This window comes from Podarcis melisellensis (assembly GCF_964234715.1).
Source record: "Podarcis melisellensis genome assembly, chromosome: 3".
NCBI classification, from domain to species: Eukaryota; Metazoa; Chordata; class Lepidosauria; order Squamata; family Lacertidae; genus Podarcis; species Podarcis melisellensis.
Window position 1 is genome coordinate 31,673,668 of NC_138530.1, and position 13,923 is coordinate 31,687,590.

Consider the following 13,923-nt stretch of genomic DNA (forward strand, 5'->3'; position numbering starts at 1 on the left):
TCTAGGAAAATTTATTATTCCAAAAATGAAACTTTCCTCTGGTTGTAAATATTAACATTATACCAGCAAGAACGAGTCTTTCCTTTAAAAATGATTTAAATCAAATCCACCCTGGAACTGCCCTGTGATCTCTGAATGAAAGGCAGTATGCGACCATAATAAATGATGATGTTGATAATAACGAACAAGTATAATGATCATCTGGCGTATTCTATTTGGTCTTTTTGAAACTTTGCTATCTTAAAACTGACACATGATGGGCACCTCAGAGGGCAGGAGATTGAACCAGCGGTTGGAAATTGTAATGAAGCAGCTTTTGGTTAAACATTAAAAGTAAATTCCCAACGAGCTGTTCAGCAGTAGAACAGACTGCTTCAGGAGGTGGTGGGCTCTCCTTTGCTGGAAATACTTAAGCAGAGGCTGGACAGTCATGTCAGGGACAGCGAGGCTGATTCCTACATGGCAGGCCTTGGACTAAGCTGTGGGCTAGAAGAGGTGACCTCCTAGCTCCCTTCCAGCTCTATAAATGTTTCCAGCCACCCAGAGAACACATAGTCACAAGAGCATTTTGACCATTTCCAATTTGTCTGCCCTCAGAAGAAGAATCAATTGCAGTAGAACTTCGACTTACGTATGATTCCAGTTACGACCTTCAGTAGGTGTTTTGACTTATGAACTTTCCTCTAGATATGAACAGAGGCCTTGCCAGCAGCCTGGAGCTTGCCCGGCCAGCTACGGGGCAACGCTGGGGCCTCTGCCGCCAGGGAGAAGACCCCCATCCCACCCCCAAAGCTGTGGAAGAGGTGCCGCCTGCAAGAGGGCACACTGCAGCCCCACCGAGAAACTAACCTGAGAAAGTCCAGAGAAGAACCTGGCCTGGCAAGAAAAAAAAGTGACCCTGGCCAAAGTGAATCAGCTCTTTACTGACCCTTGCCCCACCCCCAGCTTGTAGCCAGGTAAGCCCGCCCATCCTCAGTGCACGCAAGGGAAAAAAAAGTAAAATTGTTCATCTACAATACTGTCTTATTTATTTTATAGTGGAGTACATTGATTATTGCCTTCATTTTATGGATCTATGGTCTCGTTAGACAGTAAAATCCGTGTTAAATTGCTGTTTTAGGGGGTGTCTTTCATCGTCTAGAATGGATCAATTCACTTTTCCATTATTTTCTATGGAAAAGTGTGCCTCTGCTTATGTACGTTTCTAGTTATGACTGAACCGCCGGAACGGATTATGGTTGTAAGTAGAGGTTCCACTGTACTGAATATCTCCTCTCTCAATTTTATCTTGTGAGCCGCCCCAAGTTCTTCAGTTGAAGGGCAACAAAATTAACACTTCCCTACATGCGGACGCAAACCACATTCTTCTTGAAGCTATTAAGAGTAGGGCTTTCCCTCCATAAACGTTTCACTTTGCCATCATTTACCTAAATGTAGTTAACGTGCAAGGAGAGTTAATACAGAGTAAGCACATAGTCAAAATGTCATCTACAGGAGAGATTCCAACTCACAGCGGATTCCCCAGAAGGAATGTCCTGCTTGTTGGCTTTCAGGAGCTCTTTCAGGTCGTTGGTGGAACAAGATTTCTTCAACTCGTCTTTGATGTTCCAAATCAATTCTGTTTGTTCCTGTAGAAGAGAACAGCACAGGTAAAAAAAGATTTATTTCTTAATGGAACTATTAAAGTGCAGTACAGTGGAACCTTGGGTTACAAACGCTCCAGGTTACAAACACTTTGGGTTACAAACTCCGCTAACCCGGAAGTAGTACCTCGGGTTGAGAACTTTGCCCCAGGATGAGAATGGAAATCGTGCGCTGGCAGTGCAGCGGCAGCGGGAGGCCCCATTAGCGAAAGCGCGCCTCAGGTTAAGAACGGTTTCAGGTTAAGAATGGACCTCTGGAACGAATTAAGTTCGTAACCCGAGGTACCACTGCACATGCAAGACACATGGCAAGGAACATTGCAGGGGAAAAAGGGGGTGCCCCATGTTGGAAGTGTAACAGCAGAGATCATTCAGTTTGCATCCTAACGGTTAAATCTGTTGTTAGCAAGTCAGCTAACAAAGGAGTGGAGGTTAGGGCTGGGCGATATCAGCTTTTCAACACTGCGGTATATCGCCAGCCAAACATTGCGGTCTGGCGATATACCACGATGTTAAAAAAAACAAGCTGCATTGGCCTCAGCTTGGCCTCACCGTGGGAGCTGAGGCGGTTTCACCCTAGGGGACTGGGACAAGGCAGCTTCTTTGTACAGCTCATCTGGGGGCAAGAGGGCTCCCCATCCCCAGTGCTCCCTCCGCTTGTGTGGGAGCCAGCGTCCGGCTGGGGGATCCTCAGCTGAGCAGTTTAAAGAGGCAGAGGAAGGAACAAACTGTATTGGTGCCTCACCAATGCAGCTTTTTTCTCACTCTGTGCAGTATGAAGCCAGAGTGGGATGGCGGTTTCACTCAGGAATATATTGCTGGGTGAAACCACCACCGCTCCTGAGTCTCCTGGTTTGTTTATGAGGTGCAGCCAATGTTTGTTTTTGGCTTACTGACTGTGATCTGCTTGGAGCAAATCTTGCATATATGCTTGGATTCCAAACCGCTTTGGGATAGAGGCAATGCAGAAAGGACAATCTCTGCTTTTATTCCATTCGTCCACACTGCTTTTGAGTTCCCCCACAGAAGGTAGTTCAAGAGTGTTTAGTCAGTGAGAAGCAAACTAAGAAACAAAGAGAAGTCACTGAGAAACGCACCTTCAGCAACTTCTCCTGTTTAGACTGTTTTTCTTTCTCCTTTTTTGGTTTCTTTTTTGAGACCACGTTGGCATCCACCTCATCTCCTTTTCTCTTCCTGGAGGAGAAAGAAAACTCACGTCAGTAGTTACTCAAAAGTTAGCCCATCAGCTCCATTTACTAGTTCTTGGGCAGCACCAGTTTATGATGCAGTGGCATCGCAACAGGGGGGGCAGGGGGGCGGAACGCCCTGGGTTCCATGTCTGCAGGGGTGACAAGTCGCAGCCGCATGTGGAGGATCCTCCATTCACGGCTGCAGCAGCGAGCAGAGGATTCCTGGCGCCAAACCGCTAAGTACAGCGCATGTGTGGCGTAGCACGCATGTGCTGCACATAGCGACCCTGCACATGCGCTTTATAGTGCTGCTCCAGCGCCGGACGGTGCCAGGATCCTCCGTTCGCAGCTGGAGCGGCGACAAACTGCTATACAGCGCATGTGCGGTGTCGCTATGTACGGCACATGCATTGTACATAGTGACGCTGCACATGCACCCTACATAGCGACGCCCGCCCCGGGTGTCACAACGTCTTCCTTCGCCCGTTATGATGGACTGTATATTTGGCATAGGCTATCCCCTTCCTTTCTTTGCAGCTTTTACACGTATCTGTGAGATCTGTTTCAAGTATCCCCATCATCAAAATGCAAATCACGAAACTGAAAAGTGCCCAGAAATGGCTTAACACTTTGAGATACATTGAGCTAAATGGAAAATTGGTTAAATGTTGTTAACTGAAAACACCACACCAGATCACAGAAACATTGAACTGTAGAGAATTTCCTCTTCTCTTTGTTCCTGTGCTGGGGGGCCCTCCCTTTCCTACTTTGAGCTTAGAGACTGGTCAAGCGCTTGGGCCTTCTGTCTCCAGTCCCAGATTGCAGTCCTAGAACACCTTGCAACCAGCTTTCTGAACAAAGAAAGGCCATCTTACCTACCCCTTCCTCAAAGCATTAGCTGAATGGCCATTTAAAAGGTATCTCTCTCCTCAGCTATCTTGATGCTCTACAGCAGGGATGGGGAAAGTGCAGCATTCAAGATGCTGTTGGACTCCCTCTCCCTTCAGGCCCAGCCAAGGCAGTCAATTTTCAGGGATGATGGGAGTTATAGTCTAACCACATCTGGAGAGTCTTAGGTTCCCCACTTAATACCAATGGCACTAAGACTGCAGCCTTTTTCCCACTACTGAAAACAAAGCATTTCCCTTGATCATTTTCACCACACTCTTGCCAAAAGGTCATGAGGTCTTCTCGCCCTACCTGGAGCCAATGGGAATGAACAGGGGACCTTCTGCATGCAAAGCAAATGCCCTATGACTCAACCTCTGGTCCCTTCCCCTAGGAATGAAAAGGAAGCGACTGAACAGCGCCACAATGCCTTGTTTGGTCTTTGGGTGCAAAGGTCTGCCTATTTAATGAGAAAGCTTCTTGAAAGTCCAGCCATTTTTGAAGACCTAGATATGTCTCTGCTGCATGTGAACTTTTTACATGACTGCATGTACAGAAACCAAGAATGTAAGTGATTTCAAACTAGCAACGCGATGACAAATGAAGCTGCTTTTAGCACTGACACCAAGCGAAGTTATTTTCCACCATGATTCGAGCACCGTTATGTGCTTCTGTAGTAACTTGGCAAGCAAACGCAAATATTTCATTATGGAAGGGGTGCAGGAGCATTAATGAAAAATTATCTCCTTTGAAAATGGAAGCAAAAGCTTTTCCTTTTGCATAGTCAAAGCCTCCATGATTAGGCTCAGTTGCCAGAGCAAATCATCTATCCAGCTTCAGTTTCCTATGCTGCTCTGGGTATGAGGCAAAGCAGCAGCCTCAAAATAGACACGGGAAGAAAGCATGCAAAGCTGATCCCTTGGTTGCAAGCAATAGCTGACGAGTGTAAACATGGCATAGAAGTGACTTTCCTAAGAGGGCCTGGGTGCTTTGTCTGGCTCACAATACCATCCAAGTGTTGAAGTAAGGCTTGTATATATATTTCATGAGCTGCAGAGGCCTAAACAGGCTCAGCTAGAAGTTGGGCATTTAGAGTTTGTCCACACTTCCACTTCTCCCGTGCCTAGAAAGCAGGGATGTGAGTGGTTTTCTGCTTGCCCCATGCTTTCTAGGCATGAATCTGAGAGGTCTTCTATTTGCCCCACAGCTTTCCCTGGAAAACCCAACTCTTTAACACTGAATCAGAGCAAATGGGGGGAAATCCCAGTCGACATTTGCTCCACTTCCGTGGCAGAGATCGGGTTTCCCCAGAGGAAAGAGAGGGACGAAAGGAAATCTGGATTAGCAACCAAGTGCTGTTTTTCAAACTTGGATCCTCAGCTGGACAACAACTCCCATCAACACTAGCTAGCAGCACCAGTGGTCAGGGATGATGGGATTTGAAGTCCAACAATGTTGGGGACCCAAGTTTGAGAAACACCGGTCCCACGTTGTGCAAGTCTATCTTATGTTTGGAGGCACTCCCACTGTACTAAAGGAGCCCCTGTTAAGGGCTTCACACAAGCAACCATTGCAGCTTAGTCAAGACACCTTACTCCCTGTGCCATTGGGGCAGCACAATGGGCAGCCTGCTGTCTGTGACTATGAAGTGCCACCTTGCTGATGAGCAGTCCAGCAGGACCAGGTAACTCCATGAACCAAGAAGGTCAAATGACAGGACTTCAGTCTGAGCAACTTGTCTCGCACGGAAGGTTAAGACTAGCCAAGCCCCCTGCCTGAGCTGTCTCTTGGCAGCTCTTTGAACACCCTCCCTCCAGGGAGTGGAAAACTGAAGAAAGACCTTTTAAAGTTTCTGGCATTACTGTGCCTGACTCACAATTGCCTGAGCTACTGCTGCGTCAACAGAAACCCTGCCTTCTTTTGGCATACTCAACATACCCTTCATTCTTCACTGCAGGCAGCTGCTTTTTCAGAGTCTCTTTATCTTCAGCATTCAGGAGCCCAAAGCCTAACAGCTGAGAGGCACTAAAAGAGGCAAGAAACCCCAGATCTGCTCTGCGGCTGACGAAACAGGCTGGGTGGTACCAGTTGTCTATCATCCCCAACTGGGGCTTTTCGGGATGCACCATTTTCTTTGAAATCCTGATTTGACCCTGCAGGAGAGAGTGGGAGAAGGGAGGGCGGATTAAATAAATGAGTGAGACCATACAACTGTCTGTGTTACTGGCTTCACGTAAGCCAAACTATGGCTTGCTGTGAACAAGCAAGCATGCTGGAACCCCCTTCATTCCTCCCCCAGTCCTGATACTGCCACATTGGGGACTCAGCTATACAGCTGCAAATAAAATGTTTTGTGTTGTAAAGTGCAATATACAAATGTGACACTAGATGGCAACAGTGAGCTATGGCAAATTCAATGTATTTCCCCCCCCCAAAAAAAATTCTTTTAAAAACGATTTTTCACAGCGATTTTTATTTGTGTGTAGATTCCATCTAGTGCTAGTCTGTCTTGCTCAAAACAAACCATGAGCTGCAAAACTGGCCAGGATGTTCTCTCCCGGCACCAGCATGCTTGCATGTTCACAGTAAGCCATAGTTCGGCTTACCACTATGTGCAAAAAGGCCAGAGAATTTTTATACACAAATTCACACTATAGTGGCTATGTCAGCTCTTATACCAAACATGCGAGCTCTACAAGATTGTAAAAGGTTGCATGAGTTACTGACAGAAGGTTGAGGAAAAATATGTACCGTTGAAAGACAATAATGAAGCATTTTGGAGAGAGAAATCTCATTAATCCTCCCCATTAATTAAATTAATCAGTGCCTCTAATTCATACAGAAAGGTCCACAACTACAGATTATGCTCTGAAAGGAGACAATTTTTGCCAATTCCCCCTTTAGCCCCCAGCCACATTATTCTAGAGAATTTCTCAACCCTCCACATTACAGGAAGATTGGAACCTGCTTTATTTAGAGTGAGATCATTAGTCCATCCAGCTCAGTAATGCCTACACTGGCTGGCAGCAGCTCTTCATGGTTTCAGACTTGGGACATTCCCAGCTCTACTTGGAGATGCCGGGACTGAACTTGGGACCTTCTGCAAGCAAAGCAGATGCTCAGAGACCGAGCTATGGCCCTTCCCAAAAAGGATTTATACATTACGAGTGCTATAACTCATATTACAGAGACACAGAATTGCACACCTATTTTACCTTTTCTATCTTCTGATCACAGCCTTTGCAGGTACTTCTGTTGGACTTTGCATATTCTGCGGCAAAATCGTTTAAACTTTTGTCACTTTTGCCACTTCCCTCTTGGTCACCTTTGCCTGGAAAACAAAAAATATATATTTATATATATATTTATTAGATAAATGTCCAGCATTTCCCTGCATGGACCTCTGGGTAGTGAACATGGGTTAAATCTAACCCTGAAGATACCATTTGGTATCTATGTCTGAAAAAAGAGAGAGGCCGAACAAAAACAATTTCCTCCAGTCCTCAAGCTGAAAACTTGCAAATGTCCATGGCAACTACATGGGAGGCTGATTCTTATTTGCAGCCGGTCTCCTTGCATCCAGGACACCTTCCATGCATCTGGGGCAGCAACTAGCCCACAAGCCTGGGAACCCAAATCGCCCAAAGCTGCTTGATATCTGGGCTCATAGGGCAAGCGGCTATCTCTTTCGAGAGCCACTAAACATTTGCCTACCTGTTCCGGCGCCGCCACTTTCTATGGACTTCTTAATTTTCTCCTGGTCTTCCCAGCGCAGTTCCGAGAAGCCGACCACGTCGGTGTGGGACACCAGTCGAGCCCGCTTCCAGAAACAGGAGAAGTGGTGCCAGTGGGGTACTTTGCCATCAAACATGGGGGACTAAGAGGAAAAGAATGGCAAGAATAAGAAAAGGAGAGGAAGAAACTCAAATATGAGCATGGCTATCCCATTTGGTGTGTGGGTGGGTGGAGGAACCCAATGAAATTCTGGCCCAGCTTATAATGTATTTTATAACCTCACCCCCTACCACAGCATCACCCCTCCATCCTTCATCATTTTACCAAAGCACTGCAGAGGCTGTTTAGTTACTATCCTGGCCACAGCTACACCTTAAAGCAGTATTATGCCACTTTAAACAGCCATGGCTTGCCCCCAAAGAACCCTAGGAACTGTAGTCTGTTAAGGGTGCTGAGAGTTGTTAGGAGACCCCCATTCCGCTCACAGAACTACATTTCCCAGAGTTCCCTAGGAAGAGGGACTGATTGTTAAACCACTCCAGGAATTCTTAATTTAAACTCATTTTTAGTCTTATTGGAGCGAGTCCCCTTCTGTGGTACATAAGAGGCTACAGTAATTAGGTGGCATTAAAATGGTCAAAATAAATATTGAATTAAATTAAACATTCTCCACAATTCAATCTTACTTTTAGGTCTGGGAACAGGTAGATAAAAGGTGGCAGGAAGAGGTTAATGCATTTCAGGGTATTCAAAAAATGGCATAGGCTTGGGAGATGGGTGCAAACATGTTGAAGCTCTCAGGTATCAAGAACACAGATTAGAGCAGAGTAACTGGAGTCAGAAATATGCCGTGCATGACCAGAATTAAGTTCAAAACCAAAAAAAAGAAGAAGCCGGAAGCCCTATGAAATACCCTGTCTTCTACTGACGCCCTTGAAATGCTTCACACAGGAATGTAATCTCATTTAGCTGATAAATGACTCCAGACAGCAGATGCTAGGGTTTTTTTCATGAAGCGCCTGAAGTATTGTGAACGGCAGAGCAGAACGTAGCGCAACCTCCCATCATTATTACCAAGTAATCCTAAACGCTCTAAAAGCTGAAACGTGAGCAGCGGCCTCTTCAGAACAACGTTAAGAGCCTCAGGTAAAGGCTCACAAAGTAGGCAGCACCTCTCGTGCTTCAAGGCCCTACTCCAATGCAACAAGGTTGAGTTGAAACTGACACCCCACTCAATACCATTCTGATGCAAACTCACTCAGGGCCCCAGAAATTGTAATAGGTGGTTGGGGGACCCACCTGTCAGTCACCAAATGTCACAGGACAACCTCAAAGACGTGCAGTCAGTCCCAATCTGCTGAACGGTGTTTTCTGAAAGCAGAGCCTCCCAAGAGGCTCACAGCCCCCCCCCCCCAGTTTCCCAATGGGGAATTCCCTAGTGTAGCCGATCCCAGTGAGGTTTACTGTCAGAGAGACCCACTTGCAAAGGAACAAATCAGGGATACACACAAAGCTCCCAATTATAGTACGTTTGCTTCAGGTTGCGCATTTTCAGGTTGTGTCCCATGGCGACCTGGAAGTACCGGAAAGGATTACTTTCGGGTTTCGCCACTCGCGCAGATGCACAAAATGACGTCACACGCATGCACAGAAGCGGCAAATCGCGACCTGTGCACGTGCAGACGCTCGTTGCGTTCTGCTCATGTTGCGAACGGGGCTCTGGAACGAATCCCATTCGCAACCAAAGGTACCACTGTATTCCTTTGTAACCACGTCCTTACTTACGAAGCCAGGTGTGCGCAGTTTGGGGAAATCACCTCATGGGTCCATAATTTATAATGCATGTCATTTTTATTGTACATCTTTTTTTCTAATTTGAATGCGTATCAGCGACATTTTGGAGCTGTGTTAGAAGCTCAGATATATCTATAAGCTAATAGCCAAATGGCACCTTAAAGCTAGGTTGTGGTCACCACAATGGGATGTCTAGGCACCTTTCCCCCCCAATGAAAATTACTACTATTATTATTAATTTCTATACCGCTTTATATTTCAAAGAAAAAAATCTCAAAGCAGTTTATAACACATTAAAACATCAAATAAAACAATATGGAATAAAACCAATTCAAGCATCAAGGAAAATATTTCAGATCCTTCTCTAAGTGACTTTTTGCCTTCCCCATAATTATTTAACTACTTAATTTACATAGATGTCCCACAGCAGAAGTACTCTAGGAAGTCAGTGTGGTGTGGTGGCGAAGAGTGTGGGACTAGAACCTGAGAAATCAGGATTCAAATCCCCCCTCAGACATGAACCTCACTGGGTGACCCTGGGCCAGGCTCTTAACCTACCTCACAGGGTCATTAACTGAGGAGGGGGGGATAAACCATGTACTCCTTGGAGGAAAAGCTGGGATATAAATGCAATAAAGAAGCTCTTCTGCTTAAGAAAACTGGAGGGGCCAGCCAGATGGAGATGTCTGTCGCCAACCTGGGATCCAGAGATCTCCACATGGTTGCAATTGCACCTGCACCAATTGTAAAATGTGCCTGGCAACTGGGGAGTTTCAAACACTGTTTTGGAGCATCGGTTACACAGGAACATAGGAAGCTTCCGCATAAGTCAGACCATTGATCTGACTAGAGCTCAACCCTGTATGGCAGGGCACATTCCTAAACCTACCTGGAGATGCCTTCTAAATGCACTGAGTTATAGTTCTTCCTCATATAAATAAATGAATAACATAGGGTTATAAGAAGGTGTCTTATACTGAGACAGACACTTGGTCCATTTAACTTGGTCCATTTACAAAAAGTAAAAAAAAAAGTAGGGACATCACCTTGCCAACAAAGGTCCGTATAGTAAAAGCCATGGTTTTCCCAGTAGTGATGTATGGAAGTGAGAGCTGGACCATAAAGAAGGCTGATCGCCGAAGAATTGATGCTTTTGAATTATGGTGCTGGAGGAGACTCTTGAGAGTCCCATGGACTGCAAGAAGATCAAACCTATACATTCTTAAGGAAATCAGCCCTGAGTGCTCACTGGAAGGACAGATCGTGAAGCTGAGGCTCCAATACTTTGGCCACCTCATGAGAAGAGAAGACTCCCTGGAAAAGACCCTGATGTTGGGAAAGAAGGAGGGCACAAGGAGAAGGGGACGACAGAGGACGAGATGGTTGGATAGTGTCTTCGAAGCTACAAACATGAGTCTGACCAAACTGCGGGAGGCAGTGGAAGACAGAAGTGCCTGGCGTGCTCTGGTCCATGGGGTCACGAAGAGTCGGACACAACTAAACAACAACAATTTACACTGACTGGCAGTGGTTCCTCAGGATTTCAGGATTCTTGGGAGATGCCAGGAATTGAAACTTAGACCTTCATTATTCAAAGAAGATGCTCTAACAATGAACAATGCAAATTGAACACTAAGAGTTTTTCCCAACATTTGTCATATTCAGAGCAGACCACCTGAAATTAATAGACATGACTGACTGACTTACATCCATTACTTTCAACAGGTCTACTCTCTGAGTAAAAGTTTTACTACCTAATTCTGAGTAATTCTCTTTTATCCCTAGCTTGTTTGTTTCTGAATAGGTGAAATTGGTTACCAATGCCTTCCTCATACCAGTGTTCCCAGGAAGCTACCAGTTCTGACTGTTGCATTTCCTACACGACAACTGCAATATGGAAAAAGGAGGAAATGCTGCTGTGCAAACAAATGAGGATGGCTGCTCAATGTTATCAGGAAACACCCTCCAACTCTTATAGTGGATGTTTTCCTGACCCAAGCTATTACTCACTAATGGCTAATGATCTTGGCAAAGAAAATGCTGTCCATCTCTCACAAAAGCAACAAAGCCCTTGTCTCTTAAAAGGGAGGGGTGGGGAATGTGTAACCAAGTCATTTCAATACAACAGTTGTAAAATACTTCTAATCACAAGCTACTGCAGGGGGGCAGGGGCAGAATCCAAAATTACCGTATTTTTCGTCCTATAGGGCACACCGGCCCATAGGACGCACCTCTTTTTTTGGGGGGGGGGAATGAATAAAAAAAAATTATTTCCCCCCCAGCCGCGGCTGCCGTCCCAAGCCTTGCGCACACCTGCCCGAAGCACGGGGCACCCTCCGGAGGGCTCCGTGTGCTTCGGGCTGCAGGCTGCCGCCCCAAGCCTCGCGCGCCCGGCGGGACCTCCTGCCCCAGGGCCACCTTCCACATTATTCTAGAGCATGGGTAGGCAAACTAAGGCCCGGGGCCCAGATCTGGCTCAATTGCCTTCTAAATCCGGCCCACGGATGGTCCAGGAAGCAGCGTGTTTCTACATGAGTAGAATGCATCCTTTTATTTAAAATGCATCTCTGGGTTATTTGTGGGGCATAGGAATTCGTTCATATATATATATATATATATATATATATATATATATATATATATGCAGGTTTTGGTGTCCTCGGGTGTCTTCCCGTGTAAAAGTTGGGGTGTCTAGGCGACGTTTCGACGAGGTCTCACTCGTCATCTTCAGGCTGGTGCTTTCGGCTTCTTGTTACTGGAACAGAGCAGGATCTCAGTGTTTGAGTTCCTGTAAATACTGTTGAGGGGGTGTGGTGTATAGCCTCCAATGTTCTGGGCAGAGAGGAAGTTCCCAGGCTAGTGTGCCTTTTCTTCTTTTGTTCCTTAATTACTTGAGGGATATCTTGAGTGATTTCTTGAGTGATATCCTGAGTACCACTTAGGTGGGTCATTAGGTGTGGATTAGTTGCTAAAGTCTTTGAGTCTTGACCTCTTGAACTTTGTGAAGAGTTTTTCTGAGAAGATGGCTGTACTGCACTTAGTTGTGCTCTGGCTTGGCTTCGTGTATAGGGGCGAGCTGTGGTTTTGTGGCCTGTGTCAGCCAGATCTGTGTAGGGATTGCAGGGGGGTGCAGCATCCGGAGGTGCCACCATGGTTTGGCTACTGGATGGTGTCTAATTTATCTGTGGAGAGGGTCTGGGTTTGGGTCTGGTGTGGTTGATTGGTGATGGCGTTCTGTGTGCCTCTGGATCTGGTGTCAGTTTTTGTGGGGAGGGCTAATTTCCAGATGTCTGGCAAGCGGGATGTGTCGTCACGCTTGTTCATGTTGCTGCACCCCCCTGCAATCCCTACACAGATCTGGCTGACACAGGCCACAAAACCACAGCTCGCCCCTATACACGAAGCCAAGCCAGAGCACAACTAAGTGCAGTACAGCCATCTTCTCAGAAAAACTCTTCACAAAGTTCAAGAGGTCAAGACTCAAAGACTTTAGCAACTAATCCACACCTAATGACCCACCTAAGTGGTACTCAGGATATCACTCAAGAAATCACTCAAGATATCCCTCAAGTAATTAAGGAACAAAAGAAGAAAAGGCACACTAGCCTGGGAACTTCCTCTCTGCCCAGAACATTGGAGGCTATACACCACACCCCCTCAACAGTATTTACAGGAACTCAAACACTAAGATCCTGCTCTGTTCCAGTAACAAGAAGCCGAAAGCACCAGCCTGAAGATGACGAGTGAGACCTCGTCGAAACGTCGCCTAGACACCCCAACTTTTACACGGGAAGACACCCGAGGACACCAAAACCTGCATTCCTGTACCCGTGAAAATCTACGAAAGCATATATGACCCACCTAAGTGGTACTCAGGATATCACTCAAGAAATCACTCAAGATATCCCTCAAGTAATTAAGGAACAAAAGAAGAAAAGGCACACTAGCCTGGGAACTTCCTCTCTGCCCAGAACATTGGAGGCTATACACCACACCCCCTCAACAGTATTTATAGGAACTCAAACACTGAGATCCTGCTCTGTTCCAGTAACAAGAAGCCGAAAGCACCAGCCTGAAGATGACGAGTGAGACCTCGTCGAAACGTCGCCTAGACACCCCAACTTTTACACGGGAAGACACCCGAGGACACCAAAACCTGCATATATATATATATATATATGCAGGTTTTGGTGTCCTCGGGTGTCTTCCCGTGTAAAAGTACACGGGAAAAAGTTCCCGTGTAAAAGTTCCCGTGTAAAAGACTTTTACACGGGAAGACACCCGAGGACACCAAAACCTGCATTCCTGTACCCGTGAAAATCTACGAAAGCAAATATATATATATATATATATATATATATATATATATATATATATATATATATTCAAAATATAGTCCAGCCCCCCACAGGGTCTGAGGGACAGTGGACCAGCCCCCTGCTGAAAAAGTTTGCTGACCCCTGTTCTAGAGAGCCCTTAACCTTTTGGAATAACTACACAGGGACCGGAAAGAGAGAAGGAGGAATTGGACCAAAGAACCCAAAACACTTCCACTTCCTCAGTGAGAGAATTGTGTAAGTGGAGCTCTGCTCATGGGAATTTTGGATTCAACCCTGTATCTTCAGCTACACTGATTTTTCTGCTGTGGAAACCCAGACCTGCCTTGCAACTGC

General features: G+C 46.0%; 1 protein-coding gene across 1 annotated transcript in view; it reads right to left on the reverse strand.

The window, feature by feature from the left end:
* Positions 1 to 13,923, reverse strand: part of PARP1 (poly(ADP-ribose) polymerase 1) — a 39,384-nt gene that overhangs the window by 19,425 nt on the left and 6,036 nt on the right. Inside the window, exons 2-6 of the mRNA XM_081903799.1 lie at positions 7,436 to 7,598; positions 6,937 to 7,052; positions 5,660 to 5,874; positions 2,741 to 2,837; positions 1,512 to 1,628 (exon numbers count right to left, since the gene is read on the reverse strand). Coding sequence (XP_081759925.1) covers positions 1,512 to 1,628; positions 2,741 to 2,837; positions 5,660 to 5,874; positions 6,937 to 7,052; positions 7,436 to 7,598 — 708 coding nt within the window. The remainder of the gene's footprint in view (positions 1 to 1,511; positions 1,629 to 2,740; positions 2,838 to 5,659; positions 5,875 to 6,936; positions 7,053 to 7,435; positions 7,599 to 13,923) is intronic.